The sequence below is a fragment of the Tinamus guttatus genome, unplaced genomic scaffold (genome assembly GCF_059628265.1).
Source record: "Tinamus guttatus ecotype Peru unplaced genomic scaffold, ASM5962826v1 Tinamus_guttatus_pri_ptg000287l, whole genome shotgun sequence".
NCBI lineage: Eukaryota > Metazoa > Chordata > Aves > Tinamiformes > Tinamidae > Tinamus > Tinamus guttatus.
The window spans coordinates 5,229,766-5,257,412 of NW_028288821.1; the positions used below are offsets into that span (position 1 = coordinate 5,229,766).

The window sequence follows — 27,647 nt, forward strand, 5'->3', positions numbered from 1 at the left end:
CGCCTGCGGCGGGCGCGGCGGCGGCGCTCGTTGCCATGCCGGCTTTGTCGCCTCGCGGGCGGGCGGCGCGGGATGGCTGAGCGGGCGGCCGCCGGGGCAGGCGCCCGAGGGGTGAGCGGCGGCGCCGGGGGCGGCTCCGGGCAGGTGCAGCGCGGGGAGGGGGCGCCAGCTCCCGCCAACGGCCGCCGGCGGCGGGGGGAGACACGGCCGGGGCCGGCCCGCGGAGGGGCTCGGCCCGGGGTTCCCACGCGAGGAGGACGGGGGAACCTCCTGCCCCGTCGCGGTCCCTTTCCGAGCCCGGTGGTGCAGGGGGGCGGCTGCGAAGGCCCCTGGGCTCCTCCCCAGCCTCTCCTCTGCCGGGGGAAGGAGAGGCGTCTGCCCCGGCCTCCTCCCCTTCCTCCTCCTCTTCCTCGCCCCTGGAGCTCACGAGAAGGTGCCGCCACCCTCCGTGCACCCCCCTGAGCCCCGCGAGGACCCTTCTTTGCTCGGCCATCCCCGCAGGAGTGCTGGATGTAGGGACGTGGGGTTCTTTAGCCCTCCCTTGCTTCTGCTTAAGAGCCAGTTAAATCCGCAGCATGCGGTAGGTTACAGTTGGACCCAGCTTCTGCAGTTAATGTAGGTCATAAATAATTACAACTACTAACTGAAAGAAATAGCTGGTCACAAAACCAAATGCCATACAGGAGAAGCGAGTCTTCAAAGACATCTTCCCTCCTAATCTCTCACATCAAGATTTTTCTCTCAGGAAGCTCCTTTTCTCTGTCTTGCAAACTGAATAAAAATCTGGACCTTAGAGGGTTTTTGAAACCTACCCTCTGCGCCTAAAAGGTTTTATTTGGAACAGGTATGTTAGCGAAGGAGGAATAATTACCAGAAGTTATAGTTGTTAAAATTGGAATCTAGAAAATATCAGCAACTTTATGTTCTTGATTGAATTAATGCAAAACCTAAATAGAATTATTAATATCCCAAATTATTATTAATATTCCAAAACTTATGTTGAACAGACTTTAGCACAGTTGGCCCTGAGCTTTCCCATTTGAGAGTTTAGGCTCTAGATTGCTAGTGCAAAACTGGACCTAAGTATCCTGACACCTGCATGCTCCCAGTGGGAGCCAGCTATCTCCTGGGATAGTTGTTTGTCTGTGTAATTCACTGCTAGCGCTACATGGCAGAAATCCTTGTTCTCGTTCCAAATACCTGCTGTCACACATTAGTTACTTTCTGGGAATGTGCTTGCTCTGATTTGTGGTTACATGGTGCTCAGTAATGACCTAATTGCAACGTTTGTGCTAGGGAGAACAAATTCTGATTTGCGTTTTGTAGTTCAGCTTCTTGGTTAGTAAATCATTGCCCCGTCATACTGTTTACCATCAATATTGTCACTTTAGCACAACATTTTGAGAGAAAATTTTATGGTGAAAATGCTAGTAAATGCACTCTGAAGTATATGTGTCTAGACCAGCTGCTCAGGTTTGTACCATTATTGTGTCTAATTTAATTTGGAGCAAGCATAGGGCACTTTGGAGATAAAAATGCTTGAATCTGGTTATCTATAGCAGCTTTCTCACCACTAAAGAAAGTGTTCTGTATGTTTTTGGTGTTGGGAAATTTCCCCAAAGATTGGCAATATGCAAGCAGCAAAAAATCCGAAAAAAAAATGGTGCAAGTCATTTTTTGGCAGTCCTCCCATATGGAAGAAGAGAAGGTGTAGAAGGACATGGGATGAAGAACGAATTGCCACTGGTGCAGGTGACGGTCAGCATGGCATGAGTGAGGTTTTGCTGTCACAGCAAGTTTTGCAGCCTAATACTAAGAACATTTTCCTAGTGCACTTAGGGAGGGAGGAGGAGGGAAGAGGATTCCTGGAGAAGTGCACAGCCGCACAATGAAGCCTTTGGTTTCTTCCCCTGCACATTTGTAGAGAGCTCACGTCTTCCTCTTACCCCAGGAGACATTCCCGTTTCCTTTGATTTACCAGTGCTTGGAAGGCAGAAGGAGATGAGGCACTGTTGGGTTCCCTTATTAACTTAATCTCTGGGAAGCCCTACATAAATCATTGAATTTCCTTGTCTTGATAGAAGTAGATATTTGTACAGTGAAGTCAAACAGAAGATGGAGGTTCCTGCACAGCGAGGCATTGATGCTGTTCCAGTCCTGTGCCTGTGACTTTAGTGTGCATTTCTTTGAAGTCTGCAGCTTAGGAGTCTGCATTAATGATCAAGGGACAGAGCTGAATACTGAATTCAGATGGCACGAAGGTAAAGGTGTGGGTCTGAATGTGGGAAGAGAGTATTTAAGAGCAGTCTAGCTTGTATAGTTAATACAAATGAGAGTGTCAGCATTTTAATTTCCTGCAGTTGCTCTAGTTCTCAAGATTTTTAGCATCTTCTCATTCCATATAAATCAGTGATCTCTTGCTGAGTCCCGCCCTGCCTAAAATATTAATTTTACTGAAAAGTATAATACTTCAGATTTGAAACCTTTGCACATTTTGTATGATAAGAAGTTTGCTCCGCTTCTTTGGGCAAAAATCTGTGTGTCCCTATAGGGTGTTGCAGAGCACCGTGCTTAGCATTCGGCTGTCGCTCTTTGTCCTGCTCAGCCGAGAGTCAGTGATTCCGAATGCTTAAAATGTTCCTTGGGACTCTGCAGATGTAAAGCATCTTCTGAAGATGCTATTTGTCAGATATTGAATGCATTAGAACAATTATTTCTGACTTTGATTTACAACTATGTTAAAACTAACTTATTTTTTATCACTGATTTTTTTAATATGACTCAGCTGTTTCTCTAACTCAGGAGCTGTTCTTTACATTGTTTGGAAACTAAAATACAGACATCAACCAACCGAAATCATGAACTAGACCTTATTTTTTAATTTCTGACCCACTGTTTTAATTGCTTTTTCTACAGCTCTACCCTCATTGCTCCTTTTTCTTGTGGTTTTGCATAGCAGGCGGTTATTCTCGCTCCTCTTTTACTTGGTGCTTTTCTTGACTCAACACCAAATCAATTCCCCTCAGAGCCCAGGATTGCATAAATTTGGATTTTTGAAGAGACAAAGGAAAGGTTTTCAGGCTAGATTTTCAAGAATTCAGCTCCTATATGGATTCCATACTAAGCAGATCCTAGGATGGTGTTTATATGCTATCGGATACAGAGCTGTTTTCAAAGCACCAGCTCCAAGCACCAGGTGATTTGCACTCTTACTCTTTGACGTGTCCCGTATGGACGTAGAACCCCAGAGCCTCATGACACTGGTGGCGCAGCTCGTGCTCTCACCAGATTTGGTTCAGCTGGTGCTCGTACAATTCCCCCTTCCACACCACTTAATGCAGCTGTGGCTGCACAGTGCACCCAGCAGCAGAGCTGGGGTCGACTGTGTCCCACAAGTGGAAGAATCGGAGAGTGCCCCATCCTTCCCATGAATTGAATAGGGCCTCTTTCCTCCTATCTATCCTCTGCTGTAAAACTGGATGTCTTCAACATCCAAAATACTTTTGAGCCATCCTCGTTAAAAGCTCCTGAGGGCCTCGCAGGCATTGAGGGTGAGGGATGGCAAGTGCAGCCTTTGCTGTGCGGAGCTCTACTGGGACAATGGCTCCAACTTGGCAGACGTTCTTCTGTGATGGCTTTATTCTGAGTGAAACTGATAGGGTCATGTATTTTTTAGAAGTCAAATTTATGTACGTGAGTGTTTAATGCTGTATTTAAAGTAATATTTATGAAGGTGCTTGAGATTTTAGGCTCAGATGTCATGTAAAACTCAAATGTGAAGCTTGCTTTAGCGCAGGCGAAAAGCCTCATCTTTGACATTGTTCTACCCTCTTGCCCCCGGAGAATGAACGAGACAAGACAAAATTATTTTAAGCGGTTCCACATGTACTGAGCCCGAGTTCATTAGCTAGAGTATAATGTCTCTCCATGACTATTTAAAACTAAAGAACAAAAAGCTACCTTGAAAAATGGCTATTGGGAAGCAGCCTGGCAAAAGTGAAGAAACTTGAGCTCTTGGCTGATGAATGTTCTGTCCTTAACTCACATTGTCTCTTTTGTTTCCCACACTTTCAAGAGCTGCACATGGATTCAATTTGCCAGTTTTTAACTCTTTTAGTGGTGCCTGATCTGTGCAGAGCTCTGAAACTGGGACAGCTGTCGCTTAGGTACTTTGCTGTGCTCTTATTTTTTGCTGCTGCTCTACCCATCCCTGTGCAGTCTCTGGCTGCAGTACATCCAAACCAGGAGCGTGGGGTAGGTTTGGGTGCACACAGGGAAGGAGTCAAAGCTTTGCAGTTTTTCTGGCACATAGACACTATCTAAATGTGCTTGCTTAAAACGTTGATAGCGTTTGGACTGTTGTTGCCGTGGGGGAAGGCATTGGTGCTGCGCTGGGGCATTTTAAGAGGAGCGTTTTTTCCTGGCGTAGCTCTAAAACTGATGGAAAGTCAGGATGGAGCCAGGAGATTTGGCATCATGGCAGCCCTGCACGGCAGCTTTGGGCTATAGCACTACAGAAATACTTTCTGCGGAGAGCGGCATTAAACGCTTAATGTTTCCTTGCAACAGCAAAACTTATTCGAGTGAGCGGCAATTGCCTGTAGTGAGTGCAGCTCTCAGTAATGACTATATTGTTTCCAGAAACATAACTAACTCCTAGAGCTGCTGTTTGGTAAATCGATATGCACCTAATTATTCCTCTGTTTAAAACTGAAATGGCACGCGGCACCAAACCCGCGGTGCCTTCTCCCTCCTCCTTTCCCCCGATCGCCGCAGAGCGCCAGCAGAGAGTGCTGCTGCACTGTTGAGGCAGCGACTACATTGGTTGCAAAATCCAATCGAGCTTTATTCTGTAATTAATTTCTACTTTTCATTTTTGTGAAAATAAAGCATTAATCAATTGTCTGTTATACGATATCTTACTGTCTCTACTTAGCAATCTTTTTATAGTTCACTACCAGATAGAGAGATGGTTTATTAGAAGCACAACCATTTGCTTAAAAAATAGCAGTTATATTTATCCTGCCATTATTTAACAGACTTTCACGCATTTTATTCTAATGCACTTGGCCTTTTTGTACCTTACATTTTTTCCTCTCACTTCTTATGTTTTTTGCTTTAAATAATCTATTTACTATAGGTTGCAGTGCAGCTTCCACCTAGTGGGAGAGGATGGTCCTGTCTCACTAGATGATGATGTCTGTATCTGTTGTAGCACTCAGCTCCCTTACACTGCAAGGCCTTGTGCCCAAAGCTTACTTTTGGCTGGACCTCTTTCATACGTTAGCTCTGAGACCGATTCTGACATCAGCATTAAAACTGAGTTTCAAAAGAGGTAACTAAAAGATGAAAAACCCCATGGTATTTTTCAGTACCTTTGCAACTTTATGAGTCCTAGGGACTTGGGAGGTATTGACTTTTTTGGTTTAAATCAGCCATGCTTTTTTTCTCCCCTCCTATTCATTATGACCATTGAAATATCGATACTACGAGTTGGATTGCAGTGTAGATCCTGCTGTACATCTTAAGATTTCCTACATTCTGCTGTACAGAGCAGTTGGTGACTGTGCTGCAGTACAGAGCTTTCTTGCCTGGCTCTTACACTTCAGTCTGATCCAAATCCGTTGGACGTTGGAGTCCAGTCCTGTGTCATGAACCTGGTTGGGCGAAGAACAGTAGGCGCTGACAAGTCCTGTAAGCTGTAGAACATGCATCCATCTCTTTACAGGTGGTACGAAGAGAGCAGCTTGTGCCACTCGTGCGAGGTGTTACCCAGGCTGGCTCGTTTAAAGCCTTCGCACGCAGTAGTGCACAAAGCCAAAGACGAGCAGGAACCGTGTTGCAGTGTAAAGCTCAACAGAGACAGGACGTGAAGTTGCCTGTGCAAAAAATGTACGTAGTTATTCCTTCCTGCACAGAAGTTATGTGAGCATTAAAGTTTTATTAGCTAGAACCAGCAGAATAATAAACTGTTGTAAAAAGACATAGTAAATGCTTGAAGAGGGACAGAGGAATATATAGAGCATAACTGTTCTGTGCCGGTGTTCTGAAAAGCAGAATTTTTCTAGCAAAAAAATTCCTAGCAGAGTTTTCCCAGCCCAATGTGGGCAGAGGACAGCTCAGACAGCCTCACAGCCTCATCTCCTTCTTTTAGTACTTTTTTTTTTTTTTTTTTTTTTTTACTTTTGGCTGTGTTATTTGTTTATGGTCAGGCTGTTATTTCACAGAATGGTGTATATATAGGCCAGGCCAAGAATTTCCTGCTTTGGTAGAGGAGAATATTCTGTCTGATGCTGAGAGGAAAATGGCATCTCTGAGTGCTGTTAACGAGTTATTGCTATATGCCAGCAGAAAAGCTAAACTGGCCAGAGAAGAGAACCACAGAAATTAATGGGCAGCGCGCTCTGCCACGCTGAGTGGATGCAGGACGGAGCCGTGAGTCCCTTCCATATTTTAGGGATAATTTCGGCAGCTTCCTGAACTCCAGCTGCTGCGGACAAAAGACAGCATTGCAGCGATTCCTGGAGGGAGGAACTTTAAGATGGAGGAATTTTAAAGAATGCAAAGGACAACCTCTTAAAACATTGTAGGTGGAGCAATTCCAGGTCATCTAAACCCTTTGTACTCTCCAGATTTATTTTCCAGCTTTGACATAGTTGCCGTCATGGCGCGTATCTCTTGTGCTTTCTAACGCATCTCCTGTGACCTTTGCATGCAGAAGTTGGCCCGAGCATGCTGGAGCAGTTATTAGGATCCCCTTGCTCGTGTTGTTTCCTGAATTCCCACATTGTGGCGTGCTGTGGGTATGGAAACTGCTCGCTTCCTTCGCTGGCAGCCGTTCAGCGAGGCGGCGCACGAGGGGGCTCCTGTGGCCGGCTGGGCGGGAGCTGGCCAAGGGAGGATGCAGAGGGAGGATGTTTTAAGGAAGAGAATTGGGATTTTCGAGCCTCTCTTTGTTCTCTTCCAGGCCAGATAAAGCTGCTATCGCTGGCTGCGTGGGTTAAACATGAGCTTGCTCCTCTTCTGCAGAGTAAACAGAGGCAGATGACTTGAGGTTAGTGTGCCTCGGGCAAGGCTAGCTGCTTTTCCAGTGTGCGAGTTGAGCAATATTTTTACTTTCCTGCTGACTCTCCCTTCTCTCTTTGCTCCTTACTCTTTAGCGCGTGGGAGGGAGACAGGATGCGTAATTGAAGCCGAGTTGATAACTCCTGCATTCCCTGTTGTTATGTATTTCCCTTGCAGTTCCATTTTGCAGCACCTAGCCGGTGTGTGCTTGTTCTCTGCCTTTGCTTTTGCAAGCCATAAGGATGTTAATGAATTGCTTACATGCATTTCTGCAATTGTTCCAGTGAATGAATATTGGTCGCAAGTAAAAAAAAAAAAAAAAAAAAAAAAAAAAAGAAAGAAAGAAAAGAAAAAACCCACGTTTATACATGGTACGCTTGTGACTGCTGAAATCTGACTTCTAGGTTTTCCATTTGAATGTTAGTTGTGAATGTTGGAAAGGCATCATTTGCTCCGAGCTGTTACAAGGTAAGGACAGAGTTGTTGTGTTACCATTTCTCGCACAAGCAGCCTCACGAGCACAGGCCGGATTGCACGGTGCACAGGTTGGACGCATGGGCAGTCTTGGGGTGCTTGGTACTTTTGGAAATCAGAGTGCAGGCCAAATGTTACCAAATAGAAAATGCTTAACAGAGGTGCTTTTTTGCATGGTCAGGCCTTAATATATACAGAGATAAGTGGGATACACGGTGCCTTGTTGTGTTTTACTCTCTTGAAGTTACAAGCTAGTGGGAAGGAAGCAGGAGACCGAAGCCGTTGCTCGCCGGGGGGGATGCTGCCGGGCTCGGGCTCGGGCCGGGGCTCGGAGGTGCCTGGGAGCAAGGCAGGGTGCCGCTGCGCGCACCGACACCTCCCCGCGCTCTCTGGGCCGTGTTCGGGCCGGGGCGGCCCCGCTCGCAGGCGCAGGTGCGGCCGGCGGCGCCGAGTGACGGGCGGCGCAGCCAGTGGCGGCGTTGGCGGCGGCGCTTCCTGCCCGCCCCCGCGCCGCGCACCGAGGCGGGAGGCGGCGGCCGAGGCAGCGCGGCCGTTCCGCTCCCCTCCGCTCCCCAGCGGCCGCTGCCCGCGCTCCGCGCACAGGTAACGGCGGGGCGGGCCCCTTCGCTGCCCCTTCCCGCGCTCGCCTCCCTGCCCTCAGTCCTGAAGCGCAGGGCGAGCGGCCGCCTCGCGTCCTCCCTCAGCCCCGCACAGCGCCCGGGCGGGCAGCGCCCCTGCCCCGGGAGGCCTTGGGGTGCCCGGCGAGCTGCAGGGTGCGAGGAGAGCAGCCCCGCCACCCGCCTGAGCGGGGCCCGAGGTAAGAGCCGTGCACCGAGCCCCGGCCTGCGACTTCTTGCTTTGCCTCTTGCTCCCCGCTCAGCTCTTCCCCTTGCAAAAGTGTCACCAGCAGCACGATTGTGCTGACGTTTCACCACCGATTGCAAATATCAGTCAGAATGAATGCTGTGCGTGTGTGGATGAAGAGAAACTTTGGGCATAAGTGGGATGTGTTTGAAGGAAGCCGTGCTTCTTGTGCTGCTCGGAGACGGTGACCACGGTCTGCAGTCCTCGTCTGCGCGGCAGGGTTGGCTCTGCTTGTCCCGTGTTGCAGGGAGCATGAACGCGCTGTTGTGTCTGCTTGTATCTTGCCATGGCTTTTACCGCTGGCGACTTCTTTCGTACAGAAGTTTGTTTTGGTTTAAGTGCTTGACTCTCTGTCACAAGGCGTGAAAACGCTGATCCTGTAATTAAAGGTGTGCGAGTACTTTAAGCAGTAGCAAGATTGGCGTTCTGCAGAGGGAAGATCTGCTTTTATTTTTCAGTAAGTAAGACTGGAAAAGCAGCATGGATGTGTGCACATAGTACCCAGGAGAAGGCCTGGCGTGTGTGCAGGGCTGTGTTTGCAGCACACCCTGAACGCGTGTCCACTCCCCAGTGCTAACGCTGCTGTGTGTTGCTTGCTTCTCTTCTCCCTCAGCCTGGCATCTGTCCCTGCTTCCTGTAGGGCAGAGTTCCATTGCTCCCAGCCTGTTGTGCGAGGGAAGGGTCCATGGGGTTGTATATGTAGCTTGTACTCCTGCTATGCCAGGAAGATTATGTTGTTCCCTGTGGAAATGTATGGCATCCCCTGTTGGGAGGATCTAGCTGTTTATCTAGTGCGAGCAGCCTGGATATCAGACTCTTCCCCACTCTGTGTTTTTCCGGTGGATGATGCAGGAAATGCTGAAGACTGGTCTGTTGTGGTCTCTGTTCCTCTTTTTCTTTTTTCTATTTTTTTTTCCCCTCTTCCTCTTCCCTGGAGGGTTTTCTGTTGGATGGTTAAGTAGAAAGGTGGCATGTCCTGAGCTGGGGGACCCTTGGAGAACTGAGGACCCTCAGACTCTGCTGAACTTCTGTGCTAGCAGTTGCACCTCTGGGGATGCTCTAGGGTCCAGTGCTAGGCTTGAGGGAGAGGACGTGGCACAGGTTCTAGTTGCTCTTTTGCTCTTTCTGCTGCACTTGACTTTGTCTGGGGACCAAGTCTCTCTACCTGAGAATCATCCTGTGGAGCTCAGGCTGCACCTTTGCGCTGCTGCTACGTGAGTGATGGGTAGCAGCATTAGTGTGTGCTCACAACTGATGCAGAGATAGGAATCCTACAATCAAGACCATGACCCTGTTAAATCCGCGGGTCGGATTTTCACCAGCATTACCTCACTGACTGATCCCGCTAGGCGGAGGATCATGAGCTGACCTGGGAAAACTTCATCCCATGATGGAAGCTGTGGTTGCAATTTCATTTGGGGCACATGGTTTCTCCCTCTTTTCCTCCAGGACACTTAATTGTAGTATAACCCCTGTCCTTAAAACATTGCCGGAACTTCCAAGCACAACACATAGTGGTTCTTTCCAGCTCTCACAGTCTCCTGAAGAGAGAGTAGTGAGCTCCAGGAGGAGGGAAATGGGAATGTGGTCTTCTGAGCTCACTGTCTTCCTGCTTCTGGAGAAATCCTGCAGGCATCTCTGCCTGGCCTTGAGAGGAGGTCAGGGGCAGAAAAGAAATCAAGCAGTGCAAAATGGGCAGAGATGGTCGTGATACAGTGGCACACAGGACTGCAGATTCATCAGTTATGCTGCCACCTAATAATTTTGGCATGATATATATTTTGAATAGTCATGCCTGGTTAATGCCATAGCTCATTATTTTACCTGCAAGTGGTGACCGAGAACAGGCATTTTGCATTTCTTTGATTCTTTGGAGAATCAAAGAGTTGCTCTTTGCTAGAGCACGTGCAAGTGGCTTTGGACTGCTCTGCAGAGTGTGCACAGCTGGGCAGCAGGGTTTTCGTATGCCTGTAATGTGAATGCATAAAAGTTCTCTGGAGTTTGAAATACAGCTCAAAGGGCAGCTGATTTAGGCGCGCTCGAATGTTAAGGTTAGGAGATCACATTCCAAGGGTTGCTAGATGAAGGCAGTTAAAGACAGTGTAGCATAAATATTTGATTCTAGTAGAAGGGATTGGTGCACAACCTTTTGTTCCTTCTCTGCAGATGCTCTATAGGCAGAGTGCTGTCGAGGGGAAAAAAAGAATCATATACAACTTCTTTGTGCCAGAGGAAGTAGAGTAACATAGTGTCCTGGTGCTGAATTCCCCTGGAACTCTCCTCAAGGGATATGCTGTTGTCAGCAACAGCTAAGAGAACTAATGTTTTTAAATGTAGAGTGACTCATAATACATGGGCTCCTGAAGTTGGGTTTAACATTGTATGCAAACATTGCCAGCTGGTGGGGATCTTTCTGGATAAATAAGAACTCTATTCGTACACGGAGGCTCGAGTGATGTATTTCAGATGCATCCTGATTAGCATAAGCTATTCACTTTGTAAAAGAATAGCAAGAATCTCAGAAGTGTAGATAATTTAATAGTCCTCTTGTTCTCTCTATCCCCTCCTCCATCAACAGACTGCCTGCTCTTTTTGTTTATTTAGAAATGAATTTGCACTTTTTTATTGCCACGTATTCCTAACCATGGCCGTGAGAATTTGCATCCCCTGGGTTCTTGAAATATGAACCTTTCTTCCTCTTCCACTCCTTCCTTTTATCTCCAGCTGGGACTAATGTGTGTGGTTTTCCTTTTGTTTTTTTTTTTTTGTCCTTGATGGAGTCAATTCCTGTGCCAGCACAAGGATGGCTCGCTCTGTGGCTAGGGCTCTTAACGTAGACCAAAGATTTAGGATCATAGACCAAAAGTTCCTGCATGTTAAAATTTGGTGTTAAACTAAAACCTGGCTCTGCACACCTGTAAGCAATGAGATTTCATGCTCAGGCCAGAATATGGTGTGTGTTAGGCTCTGTTCTGAATTACAGAAGAAAACTATGACCTTGTTCTTGGCAAAAAGTTCTCGAATTATTAGATGTTCCCACTTTGGGGCAAAGCGTAAATGCTTTTAGCATAAAGTAAGGTGCCTCTTTCTCCCCACCTCCAATCTACCTCTTCCTGCACATTCTCCTGTGTCAAGGTATTCTCAGACAGCCGCTCTTTCAGGGTGCTTTCTCAAAGTTTTGTGAGCTGAAGCAGGATTCCTTTGCCTGGCTGTTGTGGATGCTCCAGTGGGGGAGGAATGTCCTTGGCTGCCAATGTTTGCTGCTAGGTATCCCCCCTCCATGGAGACCAAATGTTTATAATAGTGCGAGAAGGGCCATTGCTGGTGAGTGGCAATGAGGTGAAGGGTTCCCGTTCCCCTCTTCCAGCTGCTGATATGCCAGGGAGAACTTGGAGCTCTTGGTCTCCGTAGAAGTGTGCCAAAGTGCCATTGCCAGGGTTATAAAGTTTCAGGAAGCACTAGAGGATTTGTCAAGATGATTTAGTCCATTGTGTTGAATCTGGGCTGCAACCAATTTTTCTACACTCATTTTCTGCCTTCAAGAATTCTTCGCTTGTCTTCCCTTATCTACCATGTGGTTGCTCTCTAGATCAGACCTTCAGCTATCTCTTGTGCCTGATCTTCTCTCTATATGTGCCCTCTATGTGGCATCATCATTTTGTAGGCTTTAAATCATTGTCTTTATGAAAGAACAGACACATAGCTGCCCTGTGAGCCCAGACTGGCTGTGAGCTGTTCACGTGTTAAACCATTAGACAGCAGAGAGTGTATTCCCAAATAGCTCGGGAATGCCGTGTTGGCCATGGGGCGAACTCTGTACTGCAGGCTCCGTGCTGTGGCCTCAGCTTCAGCTTTTGCAGAAATATTTAGTTCATGCTTTGCACAGATCTGACACTGAAATAGTATCCATGTGAAAATATTGTACTGTGTAGCAGCAGAACTCCAAAGTCAGCAAATGTCCAAGTTTTGCACGTTGCTTGGCTTTCCAAATTAATCTTGAAACTTTATTATTCCCCAAAGTTGTTGAGGTTGCTTTTTGCTTGAAGAATTCTATAAAGGAGGTCCTAGGAGCAATTGATTTTTAAATATGTAATGTAATATTTGTCTGTCTTGCCTCTAATATTTGTCTTCCTTGACTGTTACGCCTCTAAGTGCAGGGCTGATATAAGTTGTGTATACCAATTTACCTAATTTTCTAGCGTAACCATTTACCTAAAACTTATCTGTATAAATGCCATTCGGGGCAAAGCGGTTGATTTTAGGTAGAGGACTGGTGAATGAGGAATGAATAAGTGAATGAATGGGGATGATTTTTCCATCTAAAGCATCTGCTTTAGAGTGGTTGCTGGAATAGGTACATTGCAAGAAATCAGTTCCCTGAGTGACATAGTTGTGACAACAAAATCATAAATGTAGGTTGGGACTTGGCTAGTCAACTCTGAACACAGCAATATCTCCTTCCATTGTGGTGATGAGGCTGTATTAAACATCTTATAAGGAATTAAAGGTTTCTACAAAAAGCACAAGAAAAATCCAGGTGGTTATGAAAAAAGAACACCAAAACCACTTTTATAACATTATTGCTTTCTAAAAACGAGGCGATCTAGATCTTGTTGAGTTTTCCTTACAAAAGGCAGCTCCATCTTTGTGAAAGCCCGTGCTCTTCATACCACGGATGCACTTGCTTCGTAATTCTGCATCCCACGGCGCCCGGAGCCGCGGGAGCGCAGGAGCAGTGTCGCCAGCCTGGTTGGGATGACTGACATCTGCTAAGCTAACTGTATTTTTAACTAGGTCTTCAAAACAGAAGCAAAACGAGCCTGGAAAGCAACGCTTTGTAAAAAGGAAGGCCTAAGCCTGCTTGCTTTCCTTACTCTGTGACTAGTCCCATTAAATTCTGCAAAGCTCCTTGGTGAAGTAAGAAGAGCTTCTCTGTATGAGAAAGAGCTTAAAATAGTTTAAGCTGTGGTAATGCCAGAAAAGCCAGAAAATTCCCTGCTGAAGTTAGGCGGTAGGGATCGTTTTATTTTCTACACTGTTCTCCAGCCACAGTTTTTATTTGTATCAGAGTAGGATACACACTTTCAGGATGTCACAACCGGAGTAGGAGGAAAAGCTGTGTTAAGGTAATATAGCAGTGAATGTTTTGCTTAGTGTATTTCTGCTTTTTGGGGGATTAAACTTTTAGCTTCAAATTCTGCCTTTATTTTAATGCAGATGCTGATTCTAATCTTCCTTTTATCTTGCCAGCAATTAAAACAGCCTGATCCTATCAGCAGAGACAAATGATGCACTGTCAACATTTTGCTCGCTTCTGATAATGCGCACGAAACCGGTTTGCATGTCTGAAGATTACATTTTAGCCTCACATGGTTCTCATTACCCGAGCGCCCCGAGGAGAGGCCTGGACTAAATCAGCGAGGAATGGCGAAACCGCGCAGCGCAGCGCGAGCCGTGCTGGGGCATACTTGGGATAGTTGTGGGACAGGGGCTGCTGACGACAGAGGCGGGGCGCTGCCTGAGCACTGGAGCATTCTTAAACAAAGCTCAATGCTGTGGTAAAACTGCAGCTTGGGTTTACAGTGAGAATAAGTCCTGGAAACCTGTGGAGTTTGGAGCAGAGGCATCTTGCTTAGCGTGTGCTGGGAGCCAGAACTCTGGAACAAGACCTGGTGGGCCTAAAATGGCACAAACTTAGTCTAGTTTTATCAAGCAAGGCGTCTAAAAGGTGATCTTTTGACCCTTCTAAAGTTAGTGGCAGGGCTCCTACTGCTTCTATTGCAGTTGGGGTTTCAGTAAAGATGGAGAAACGGCTGCACGTGCTGCTAAAGGGCTGTGCCCATGCACATGTGCAGCTGTGCTTTTGCGGGGTGCCTAACAGATCAGAGGAATGAATTTTGTGCTGTATGTTCTCACCAGAGCCAGCTGGATGACTGTTCCTCAACAGGATTTGCTGTTTGCTGGACCAGTATATCTAGAAGAAATCCCTGTGTCCCTTTGAGCAATATTGAGAAGTTCCAGTTGCAAACTCTTGTAGTGAAGGTTAAAATCCTGTATGCTTACTGAGATGCTAAGAGCCATGGGGCATTCCTGCTTGGACAGGGTTCTGCAAGTGGCTTCCTGCTTGGACTTTTTAATGTAAATCCCAAGTTATGTTAAGATTACAGGTGGAGAAATGGATACTTGGTAGTGATGGAGTGGTAATTTAAGGGTCACATAAGGTCTTGGGAGCTCCTCCCCGGAGATGTTACCGCAGGGATTCTTTTCAAGCCTCTGCTTTGCTGTGAACCAGAGCCAGCAGCTCGGGGCTGCCAGCACTTCGGGGCTCTGTGCTGACCCGGTCCGGCATGGCGAGCGTTTGAGGAGCTGCCCAGTGGTGTGGGTCTTGCCAAAGCTGGGCTCTGCTGGGCTCCTGCACTCCCTAGAGCCGTGATGGGTCTGCAGCGGGTCTGGGGCCTTCTCGTTGCCCAATGAGGTAATGCAGTGAGCACGCGCTGCCTTCACACCTCCGGGTGCCGCGGTTCTTGTTTTTACTCGGAAGAAGGAAGTTTTTCTCGTTTGCCCGGTGACGGTGCCGCTGCGGTATGCGGTGAGTCACGCTGGCGCTGCGCCGTGCACCTGCCGGTGCCACCCCGCGCTACCTGAGCCGCGGCCGCTGGGCTGGGACACCTGTCCAGCCGGAGCCCGGAAGAGGAGCAGGTACCAACGTGGCAGGGGAGCTGCGGGGTCTGTTTTGTGCCGCCTCGAGGGGTTGGGCGCTGGGGTAGTGCTGGGGAGCTTGTCCTGCCATGGGGTCTCTCCCTGCTGCCTTCGCACGGGGCCAGCATGGCTAAGGGATTTGGTGCTGGCTTGTGTTGTTCATGTGATAGCTTTTGGGCACTGCCCCTGTGCCAGCACCTCTTGCTGCTGCAGTCTGTTGTTGCCCGTGAACTCCATATCCTTCCCTTTCTGTGCTGTTTAGTAGTCCCTCCCCGTGTTACTGCGTGCAGTTATTCTGAAGGTAGCTGAATCTGAAAAACTACCTAAGGCTTCCGTCTAACTCATGAGCCTCCTGTTACCTATAGGCAACAAGCACAAGCAGCAGTGAATACATGTCTTTTAAGAAAAACATGGAATTACTTAACAAAACCTTCAGGCCGCTTGGAAGACTGCTGCTTGAAGAAGCTAAATCTCCCAAGTGCTCAAGTTTGAAGTCCATCACTGTCAGGGGTTCCTTTTGTATCTGAATGCTGCAAAACGGGCTATTAAAACTGAAAGTGCTTAACTGTCCTGCAGCCCTGTGGAGGCAGTGAACCTGTTCCCATCCCACCTGATGTGTAAGCTAATTAGCCTCTTGGCTCAGCAGCAGTTCGGGGCAAGTGTGTGCAGGCAGCCTGCGCAGGGACTCTTGCATTCCTCTTAGTTTCACAAGCAAAGATGCTTCTCTTCGCTTGCGAGGTGGTTATTGCTCCATGCAGGTTAATTGAGTATAGCATTATAGTCGCTCATCAAACAGTGGTGAGTAGTTCACTTGTCTAAGCTTGCTTATTTTTTATTTATTTTTTTATAATGCTGAGAAATATTTGCATGCTCTACGGAAATGTGCTACTTTGGTTCCTAACAGCCTGGTAGTGTTATCATTTAAAATTCTTCATTAATCTCTGTCCCTCACAGGGGACTGGCAAGGTTCCTGGCTATAACTGAGTACTCTTTAAGGCAGAAGCCTCTGTCACTGATTTTCTGCACCATGCCCTGCAAGCACAGGCCTTTTCTTCCTTAAGCAGCAGCTATAAATTCCCCTTTTATGCCTATTCCTGATGCAACGCTATTTGCAATTTCTGCATTAGTTCTTCTGTCAGTTCTAAACTTAGATTTTTGGCTCAAGAACTATAAACAGATTGTGTATGATTTTATAGTAGAAATTAAGATAAAGTCCAGAAATGATAGAGCTCTGAGCATTGCTTCAGTCTGAGAAGTTTCCTCATGGTGCTGCTTTGAAACAGAATTGCTCTAGAACCAAATTTTCCTCTTAAACGAGTTGTTTCCACACTCTGCAATTAGGAGCAATGTCCCAGCCATACATAGTTTTGCAGAGATTTGGGAACTCTAAAGTAAACCGAGTGTAGCTGACTGTTCAACCTCATGCATTGCAACTGATTTAGGCTGAACCCCCAAAGATGACTAATGTGTCCACAGAACCTACCCCAGTTTTAGCACGAATGAGCAGCTAGTGATTGTGTCTGAAGCCACAAACCGTGTGTGTTTGGAACACTCTGACAAAATTTCTGGCTCTGTGGCAACAGCTTTTCCAGTGCACCTCACTAATATTCAGTACAGGAATCTTTGGCACACTGGAAACTGACATTGCTGGAAGAGTAGCGCAAATACAACTTGGTGTCCAAATAAATAACACATGGGCTTCGGGACCCACTGTACTGTTCGTTTTTATGTTTCACTAGAGAAAAAAGTGCAGCTACTGCCTCTGCCATGGAGCTTCCAGCTTGCTTGGAAAGCAGTTTCCAGGAATCCTGCCACCCAAGTTAGTTGCACAAGATTCTCTTTGTTAATTAAAAATAGTAGGATAGAACTTGGGGGGGGGGGGGAGGGGGGGAGGAAATCTCAGTGCTAATGGTTGATATGTAAAGAAAATTGACTCCTTAGCCAGAATACAGTCCTAGGGTGTCTCAGTCCACCTTTTGTTCTGAATTTGCAGGCTGACTTCTGATTTGCACCCACACTAAAATGAGTAGGAGTGAATGGCAAACACTTTCGGTGTGACCTGTGGCCTGTCTTCCCTGGATCGGTGGAATAAGCTGGCATTGCTGTGCTGTAAAGCGCGTGTGTGAAATGGTTGCACATGCAAGTACTTCCTTGAGCGTTTGAAAGAGTTAAACAGGCACAGATTGACTGTGTCTGCTGAGAAAATCTGTAACGCAGAGAGGCAGAATCTCAAGCTGGGTTGTGTCTTTGTATTAAAAAAATAAACAGCCCCCCCCCCCCCCAACATTTTTCCAGTTGAGACAAAAGAAATCTTTGGGTGGAAAGCAGTATCACATTGCATAATAAAAGCCTTTTTTATGCTCTAATAAAAAGAATTCCTTAGGGTAAATTTTTTTTCTTAAAAAAAAAAAAAAAAAAGTGATGATATTAGTGTGAGGGGGACAAGGAAACTTTGACTTTTCTTGTGCAACACCGGGAAGAGAGGCTAGAAATTGCTTTAGTTATCTGTTATCTTAATGCTTGGTTTAAAGGTTCTTTGCTGCATATTTGCCAGCAGCTGTTTTCAATATATCCCTCTTGAGCTAAGTCACCAGTTAAGAATTTGACATTAGATGTTTTTTTTTTTTTCAACCACCATCTTGAGTACCCTACCACACAGCACAGCCTTGTTCCCTAGCTAGATATTGTTCATGTGCCTTGGAATTGCTGTTGACACCTCAAGTATTTAACTTGCAGATCTCTGATAATTTTTGTAGGGTGTGGATGTGTGCCGTAATAAGGCCGAGACAGAAGTATCCATGTCTGCATTCCTTCACTGCATCTGTTTGTGATATTTTTTGCAACATTCCAGGAAATTAAGTTAAATTATACCTCTCAATGAATACTTTTAATTTCGCTAGTTGTATTTTGTTGCAATTGTCTGCTCTTAAAATACAAGCATGCTGCAGGCACGAGTATGTTCCATTTCTTGTGTGTCCTCTGCCTTTCTCTTTAGGACACTTTTGGTAGTAGATTTAACTCCTTCTTGGCTAACATACCTAAATGCCTGTTTTTCTGTGCTCACTGGGTTCTTCACTCAATAGTTAAAAGTTTTTTTTTCTAGTGCTTTCCATCCTAAAAGGGAAAAATAACGTAATTAAAGAATGCTTTGGGAATTAAGAGCTGAGCTCTGCAATATATTTCTGGCATGTACTTTGGCAATGTCCTTCACTTCTCTCACTTTCCCCATCTGTAAAATAAAGCTAATACCCTTATACAGAACATTCTCACAGTGAATTTTGCGATATAATTCATTGATGTTAGTAAAGCCAGAGCACCTTTCATCAAAGGTTTTCTACTGAAAAAGAAGACATTAACACAAAGTATCATCATCTGTGCTGCAGCTTTCCTTCTTAGCAAAAAATAAAACAATGGAGTTAAAGAATTAGTGGTTTTTAATCACTGTTTCACTTGAAAGTACAGATGGGACAGAGCATTAGTTGGCAACATTGAATTTCAGAGCAGAAATTGTCATGATTCAAGCAGCAGCTGGAGTAGATTGTTAGGTACAGGAGTTCCCTTTCATCCTAAAGGGATCGAAGTTGCTGGACCCTGGGAGAAAACAGGGAACTAAAAAAGAAAAATATGAATTATTGGTCAAGGTTTATTACTCCTTTTGTCTCATCTGCTCATTAAAATGTTTTCAATGCTTTCCTCAGAGTTACTTTGGAGGCGAGGAGAGTATCAAGTGGTCTGGTCTACTGAAGAGGAGCCTGAAGCCATCTCTGAGAGGAGATCTTGGACTTGCAGGAGGGAAGCTCCGTGTCCTCCCATGTGTCAGATCTGCTCTTCCTCCCTGAGGACATCAAAGTGAAGGAAATAGGTATGTGCCTCTTAAAGCAGCATTCAAGAGAATCCCATTCCAGGCCATTTATCAGGGCCTGAATTTCTAGATTGGTAAGGCAGCTGGGAAGGAGAAGGATTTTTTTTTTTCTTTTTTAAAACTAAAGAAGGGATTTGTCTGCCTGGCACATCAGGGCCTTTTATTGTATTGATAGATCCGTGCAGTTGGCTGTCTCGGCAGAGGAGACCCGGTAGTTACAGAGATGTAGAAGAAATGAGACTTGTTTCTCCTGACTCTTGCAGTCTGTCCCTGCTTCTGCCAGGAAACAAGCTATTTGGGGCAAGTCACCTTTTGCTGCAGGACAACTTTATACAAAAGAAGAGTCTCAGAATAAAATGAATGCCACTGTGTACTCTGCTATTGAGGCAGAGCTGCAGCTCAGCCAACAAGTAGAGCACTCTGGGATGTTGTTCTGGGCTGTTCTGCCTCTGCCTCTGCTTTTAGTTATGTTTCTGAAAGGTCTTGTGAATTCTGGCTATTTCAACTCATGCAAGGCCAGCGGGCTTAACTTTCAGTAATGACATATTCCTGTCTCCACTGGGAGGTGGATCGTGCTGTAATCGCTGTTGGATTGAATCCACAGGCTGTTGAATCTGTACTTAGGATGTGCTTGACATGAGCTCTTTACATTTCTTTCATTGGTACACAATGCTTTTTCCTGTCACTCTGAGGTCTTTGTCTGTGCCTTAGATCAGACAACTCTTTCTTTCCTCTTCTTGCTTTTGCATGCATTCAGATGATGATATTTAAATGTGTGAGGATTTGGTTGCCTTTGTATAGCAGGAAGTCCTCACTTGCACTGGTATGTGGGATTTTCTGTAGCAGGGAGACAAAGTGCTGATCTGACTCTGGGTTTTTAATTAGTCTTTAAAATCTGCTGGTTAACCAGGTATTCATTACTTTAAATGATCCAAGCTAAGAGATTCCTTTACTTCCTGTGATACATATATTATCTTAATGGGTGTCCGTTTTTTTAAATTCTTCCTTAAACCTGACAAATCGCTGATTTCACCCTTTTATCCTTGCCTGCCTGCAAACAGGGGAAACGTTTCATTGTTGGTAGCCATAAGCGCAGAGCAAACAGAGTTCAGGCATTTTTACCGTCTTCCGGTGAATTATAGGTCTCCTTTCTGCCTGAAAGTAGCCTTGCTGCCTGATGCATTCAGCACGTACTCTTACAGCTTTCAGTTGATTAATATTCTTCTAAACTTGCAAGTCACCTTTCATCACCTTTGGAGGCTTTGCCCCCTTAGCATGCGCAGCCTTCTCATGTTGAAGGGCCTTAATGACCCCTATTGTTATGGGAACCTTTGGTAATCTAACCTGCATTTTTTACTTATTTCAAGCCATTGCTTTTAAATATCTCCTGCTTGATCCACTCAGGCGCTAATAACCGTGTCTGCTCTCCTCAGGTCAAGGGCAGCTTTTACATTCCACCCAAAAGGCACCGCAGGTTGAGATGAGGAATTCAGACGAGCAAGCAGCTACGACAGTTTTACAGCGCCTGCTGCAGGAGCAGCTCCGATACGGAAACCCAAATGACAACCGCAACCTTCTTGCCTTGCATCAACAAGCCACAGGAAATGCTCCCCCTTTCAACAGCACCACGAGTCCAGCGTCTCAGAACGAAGGGCTGAGCTCCCAGGACCACCAGCTAGTGACTCATGCTGCCCGTCAGGAGCCCCAAGGCCAGGAGATACAGGTGGACAACAGCATCATGGAGAAGCAGCTCTCCCCGCGCCTCCAGAACAGCGAAGATCTCCCGACCTACGAGGAAGCCAAAGTCCAATCGCAGTATTTCCGGGGCCAGCCGCACGCCAGCGTCGGCGCAGCGTTTTATGTAACGGGGGTCACCAACCAAAAGATGAGGACTGAAGGGCGGCCCACGGTTCAGCGTGTGAGCCCAGGGAAGGTCCACCAGGATGAAGGACTTAAGGACCTCAAGCAAGGGCACGTCCGCTCCTTGAGCGAAAGGCTGATGCAGCTGTCCTTGGCCACCAGCGGTGTCAAGGCCCATGCGCCTGTCACAAGTGCACCACTCTCCCCGCTCTCTCCGCTTTCTCCCCAGCAGTCAAGTGACCCTTACAAAAATTCCGGTTCCAATGAGTTCTACAAGAACTCGGTGCAGCCCCCTTCCCAGCCCAATCTCAAAGGGATGGAACAGCGGGGTCCTCCTCCCGAATATCCTTACAAAAATGTGTCCACCCCATCCATGAACTGCAAACCTCAGGACTCGGGACATTTCTATAGCGATCATCGTATAAGCCAGCAGGGAAGATCTGATGGTCCTATGATGAGGTATCAGCATCCCCCTGAGTATGGGTCAGTCAGGTAAGCATGCTCTTAGAAAAAAAGACAAAATCTTTGTGACTTTTAGCCACATAAGGAGCAAAAATACAAAATTCGATCCCTTCCCTCACTCCTGCGGCAGGTTATCATTCAGCAGAGATCCCGTCTCCATTACATGAGATGATGCACCATGTTCAGTAGCAGGCTGTGTGTGGGAGCACTATAACCCACTCTGTTAGCTTTCCTGGAAAGGTCTGACCCTGAAACACATGTGGGTGAAATGAAGTTTTATTCAGGCTGGAATATGGCTCTGCTTCTTACCATCTTACTTCTAAGACCAGATGGGCCTGCAGCATGATGGTTTAGGCTTGACTTTGAAGCTGGAGGGGTGATAGCAAAGCAGCAATGAGAGGGTGTTGCTGCAAACACGAGTGGTGCAAGGGCTCTGCGCACTCGCGCTGGGTTTGGAGGGCAGCAGGAAGAAGAAACGAGGCCATGCGGGAGTAGAGCTGGAGTTTTGGGGAATTTGAATCCGCTCAGGACCTTCCCAGTCCGGCGGGGAGCTATTTTCAGAGTTTGTCCACCATTGTTTTTGATCTGAAATGACTTCAGCAGCATACAAGCCTGATGAAAAGGCCCTTTGATCTGGCTAAATAAATAATAAAGAGGCCAGGAAAAGGGGAAGTAAAGGGCTTTCAGGGGGTGGCCGAATGGTTGTGGAAGCTTGTTGAAAATGCTTTTGAAAATTCCTAGGCCTCGATGCTCTGTGCACACAGGAAAGGGAAACAAATCCTTAATGGCCATCCTGGATCAGAAATACTCAGGATATATAGCGTATCCGCGCTGTAGCCTGCTGCTGGGTGAGGGAGAGGTATTTGAAAACATGCCAGCAGTCAGCTCCTCTAGACAGGGCGATTTTTGTCTGTATTGGACAGATCCTGGCTGCTTAGGAAGAAAAGGGGGGGAGGAGGAGAGAGGTTCAGCTGGCAAGGTTTCCAGAAGGGGAAGTAACTGAAATTTGTCTTCAAAGCCCTGGGAGTCTAATGAGGTTACTTTTTAACCTAAATAGCTGCGCAGGGAAGAGTTTTCCTTTGCAAGCAAATGCTGAAGCAGGAGAACAAATGCCCGAGCAATCCATAAATGATGGTGCGGCCTCAGCTCCCCCTTCCCACGCACTTTGGGAGAAACTCCTTTCTGCAAAAACCTTCGGTGTTCCTCAAGGTGCAGCTCGGTCACAGATTAGTATTTTAAGGGATCCTTTTATTTTAAGGGATCCCATTTCCTTCGTGCTGTGCAGTGCTCACGAGTCCCTGTAGCCTCTGCAGAGCTAAAGGATTCTCAGCAGCTCCAGGTTTCTGTGTTGATCAGGATGAATTTAGGCTGTTTTAAGTGCATTTTTGAACCATATGTCAAGGAAGCAGAGCCCCTTCTCTCCCTTCTGCCGACGGCACACCCTTTGGTGTGGGTTTTTTCCCCTCATTGTTTGGGGGAATTTGAGGGTGACCTACAAGTACGCTTAGCTCAAACTTGTTGAGCAAGATAAACACAGGGGAATTCAGAGCGTGTGCGGCGTGATTCACCCTCCCCGGCTGGGAAAGTAGCGCACCGCACCGGGAGCCCACACCAGGCTGCAAACAGTTGGCCTCACCTGCTCCTGGGCGGCGAAGCTTTGGAAACACGGATGCGTTCCTAAGGATGTTGGTGTAATGTAAATACCAGGCACGCCGGAGGCATTGGCACTGCTATTTGGAAATTGTAAAGCTCACAAGAGGGCTGGTAGCATGGGAAGCTCCAGAATCCTAGTGTCTCCCTGTATCAACTGCACTTTGATATCAGTAATAGGTGAGAATGTTTGGGCGAGGAGGAGAAGGTGGGTGGGCTCTGTGTGCTGCATGGTCTCCATCCCTGGACAGCCAGGCATGAGGGAAGCAGCTGCTTTCGGCAGTGGCTCACCTTGGATCGGTCTCTCCGACCCCAGCACCATACCCTGTTCAGAGCCTGAAAGGCAGAGCTCTCGCTGAGGGATTAATCCCACCGCCTTCCCAGGAGCTTGCTGAGAAGGAGCCTGCAGAATTTGTCCCGTAATTAGCAAAGCACTTCTGTGCGCTGCGTTCCCCCAAACAGCATCAAAGCAGGGGCTAATCAGGTATGACGAGGAAGCAGAGCAAAAACGCAGCCCTTTGGTTTTGGCAGTCTAATCAAGCACAGCCTGCTCCTCCTGTAGTTAATGTTTCCCGGGCTGTGCGAGAAGGGGGGAGGCTGTAACTACTCCGTCATGATGCAGCTGGGGAAACTGGGAAGCTGGAAACGCTTTTAATGAGCCAAAGACCTCGCCTGATCTCTCTATTCTTCATCCGTCGCTGCTTCCCTTCTCTCCCAGCACATTCTGTGCATGGCTTGAAGCTTGCAGCGTGGGGACTGCTGATGGCAGATGTTGCTTGCAGAGCTGTCCGCAGCTTGGGCTTCAGGACTTCAAAGCTTCCATGACCCTCTTAGTTGCAGAGCCATAAATCCAAGCATGGCCTTGGCCACGTGATGCGTTCTCCGGTACGTGCCAGAGGGTTTAAGGCAAGCAGAGGCTCTTGTGTGCTAGTCTTCAATATGAATTTAAGTATTTTATCAGACAAAATTGAAAGTGGTGGTGATGCTAAATAAAGAAAAATATGTATTTGAATGTGTATGAAAAGGTTTGCAAACACAATTTTATAAAGCTGTTAGTTGTCACTGTGAAGTTTCTAGGTAAAACAACCTATCTTTTAAAAATGTGTTCCCTCGTTGGATTATCTTATTTTGGCAAAAATATAGAGGCTTTTGTGGCAGTTTAGAAGCTGTTGCAGAGCTGATGCAACAGTGCAACAGAACTAGTGACTCCTAGCTTTCACATTGTGGCTTGAACCCACAAAGTGGGTATAATTTCAAGATGTGAGAGAGTGTTAGTATCTGAGTGCCAAAATGCTGGAAATTTTGAAAATGTTATCTTGTTTAGAACTCCTTAGCCATGATTTCCTAGAGTTCTTCTTTACAATAGGTTTAAAAAAATAACAATCGTTTCCAGGCATGTCGGTACAGACTGTTGCTTCAGATTTTGTCTGCTGTTGCTGTTTTTAATTTTTATTTTATTTCTTTTTGGCCATACTTGCATTCTTGTTGAGCCCTATGCAAATTGCAAGATGCTGCCTGTGCTGCTTCTGGGATGGCCAAATAACAAGATGCTTTTAGTCAAATGGTTCCCACTGTTTAACATTGGCATCTGAATAACACCCTGAGATCAGCAAAGTCAATCAGCCTCTCCTCACAGTTGCTTCAGGCTCTTTCCAGACTTAAAGAGGTATTTTGTGGATTCAAAATTGGAAGGGTACTTTTGTGCAGCCAGGAGGCAGACTAGCAAAATACCTGTTTTGATCAAACTGAGATTAATTGTCACAACAAGGTTGTTCCATAAATGTTTTTGACATCGAAACAGAGCAATATGACGTTACGTAAAGAATAAGGTCAAGAAGCCAGGTGATTTCTGAAGCTGCAAAGTTAGCACATAGCCTGGGTGAGGAAAGAAGGTAGCTGGAAACCATCTGTGATAAACTAGGTGACCTTGAACATGTCACATGGCTTTTGTGCCTCATTCTTCATTAAGAGAACTAACAAATAAAAGCAATGAAATAAATACAACAATAAATAGAAATGACCTCCCAGGAGAGGAAGAGCTGAGTGGCTGCTACTAAAGTGAACATTCCTGAGGAAATTAGTTGCACATCTCTCGTCTGCATGACCCCTGAGATCCTCATGTGGCATATGGGTCTTCCTGGGGAAAAACAGCTCTTCAAGCGACCCTGCTGACAGGGAGCACAGTCCCCAGAGTGTGAGGAGGAAATAAACAGCATCTAGAGCACTAAGCCCTTATTTTTCCGCTACGTGTTTTGTTTTCTGCTAGGTGGGTGTTTCTGTTCTTGTCCCTTAGCAAGGATGCTTGGCAAAAGTGCCGCCTTGGCTAGAAAGGTGCATGGTGCTGGAGTAGCAAACCGTGTGCCGGGCTCAGCGTGTGCGGCCTCCTCCGTGCCTGCCAGCCAGATGTGATTAATGCGGCCGTTTCCTCTTCGGCCGTGCACGGAGCGTCGGTGCATCCTGCACGGAGCAGGAAGGATGATGCCAAGTGTTTGCACCAGGAAACCCGACGGGTAACCCCTTAGCTCCGAACTCAGCTCTGTGCTTGCTGGTATCAGTGCCGTGCGGCTGGCGCTCCTGGCGAGGCAGGAGGGCTATGCTGGGGGCTCCTTGTGCAGCACATACCCCCAGTGCCCGCGGGGGTGGCCGTGGTGGATGCAGTCAGCTGTGCAGGTGGAACGGTACGTGCTGCTCCAGCTCCAGGGTGAACTGAAGTCAGTGGGGTTGGAGATGTTCTGAGGAGCGTTTCAGAACACACCAAACTGCAGGGATGGGGTTGCTGCAGCCTCAACTCTGTGCTCAAGAAGGGACTAGCTGTGACTTGGGAAGGGAGGGATTTTAACTGCCAGTGCAAAGAAAATGCCAAGAAGTTAAAGGTTGAGTGTCTTCAGAGGAAGAAGCCAAGCCTGCCTCCTGAGGTCATCCAGGGCAGCAAACCCACACAATGTTCCAAGAGTGGATGTCTTCTTGGCTAACACAGCAGAAGTTGGGTCTGGGATCTCCAGGGATTGGGAAATGTGAGCTGGTGAATCTTGAGTTAGTTCTCTAACAGTTGTGCATGATGCAGATTGTCTTTGATATCCTACAGCAGTTACTATTAGCAGTAGTGAACACATGTACAGCATAGGTCTGAGAGAGCTCCTGAACCCAGAGCCTGCTTCTGCCTCTTCTCTTGGTTTTTACATCCTGTAACTCTCTTTTTACCAGCCTGTGGCTTCTTGGTTTGCATTTCAGAGTGCTTGGAGCAGTAGTGCCTGGCATAGTAACGGAGAACTTGGCCAGTGCCTTTAACTGTGCAGCCTCTGAGGAGAACTTTCTTTCTGCATGAGAAGTTGTGCATTTCGGGACAGAACAAAGCCTTGTATTTGTATAAAAGTCTTTCGTGTGGGATGATCAGTTGGTAGCTACCCTTGGTTCACACACAGTATTCTACATGACTTTTGGAGCTTCTGCTCTCTGTTTTCTAGGCAGAACCCAGATGTGCAGCTGCAGTTACAACAGAGACCACCTCACCACCACAGTCCAACTTCTTCCTTAACGTCCCTGGGATCCTTGACCTTGCTCCAGTCTCCACCACCATCCAGGCTGTCCCCTTCCCAGCACCAGCCACCCCTGACTCCAAGCCAGGGAGATCCTGCCATTCTGCCACGGACCCAGCAGCCCTTCTTGTCGAACCAAGTGCATCAGGGAGATTTGTACCGGCTATGTCAGCCCTTCCTAGGCCCACAGCAGCAGCAAGGCGACTCCTACTCTGTGATTTCCAGAGCTCAGCAGATCCCTTCCCCGTATCAGCAGATGCAAGTAGATCCTTTTGCCATAGTGTCCAGGGCTCAGCAGATGGTAGAAATCCTGTCAGAAGAGAACCGGTCTTTACGGCAGGAGCTGGATGGATGTTACGAGAAGGTAGCCCGGTTGCAGAAGGTGAGTGGTTTTGCATATTGCATACTCTGCTGTGCCTAATACCCACCAAAATGGAATCATCTCATCTGCATTTGCTACATTGCTTGCTTAGGGGACTGATTAGCTAGTTTAGAACCTCACATATCTACAGTCATCAGTCTGTATCCTGTCCCTTTGGATGGTAATTTAGTTTTGTCAGAGGATACCGTCATGTAGATGATACCAACATATTTTGTCCAACAGGTGACCATGCTCCAAGCAGCATCCCCATCAGCTGTCCTGAAGAGACTGACTGCTTGGCTGGCTTGCTTAAAGCTGCTGTCCTTGTTTCAAGGATAGCATAGGCCTCATCTCCTCATCAGTCTGGAACGGGCTTAGAGAGTGGTCTCAAACTGTATTCGTTCAGGGGGACGACAGGGGACATTGCTGTAAAACTGGTTGGCAGGACAGTATGCAAGAAGAGTACTGCTGCTGTGGCCGCGTTAGAGACGTTTGGACTGAAACTAATACATTTTTTTGGCACTGAAATTACCTTAAAAAAAGCCCCCTCTTAATACCACACAACTTCTATGGTAACTTAATGTGCTGTTTGAATCAAGCTATTTGCTGCCTTTGGCTTTATGAAAGGACTAAATGATGCCAAGGACGTTTGAGATATTTTAAGAAATACCAGTGAGAACTGTCACTAACACGCGCGTGTGGATGTGCCCTGGGTGCAGCCTCGCAGCAGTCTCATGTTGATGAGCAGCGATTTAACGTTGTGCCACGTCAGAGCTTTGCGGCCTCACGGTGCTCTTTGATCCAAGCCTTCTCC

General features: G+C 46.9%; 1 protein-coding gene across 5 annotated transcripts in view; it reads left to right on the forward strand.

Annotated features, from left to right (window-relative positions):
- The window catches only part of AMOT (angiomotin), a 49,112-nt gene continuing 21,465 nt past the window's right edge, over positions 1-27,647 (forward strand). Inside the window, exons 1-4 of one of the 5 annotated variants that reach the window (XM_088527502.1) lie at positions 1-111; positions 18,801-18,964; positions 20,398-21,316; positions 26,401-26,854. In XM_088527502.1, the coding sequence (XP_088383628.1) occupies positions 20,445-21,316; positions 26,401-26,854 (1,326 nt within the window). In that variant the 5' untranslated portion in view covers positions 1-111; positions 18,801-18,964; positions 20,398-20,444. Of the gene's footprint in view, positions 112-1,997; positions 2,262-6,967; positions 7,055-18,346; positions 18,965-20,397; positions 21,317-26,400; positions 26,855-27,647 lie in introns of those variants that run through there. The other 4 variants (XM_088527503.1, XM_088527501.1, XM_010220148.2 and 1 more) reach the window with 4 other exon arrangements.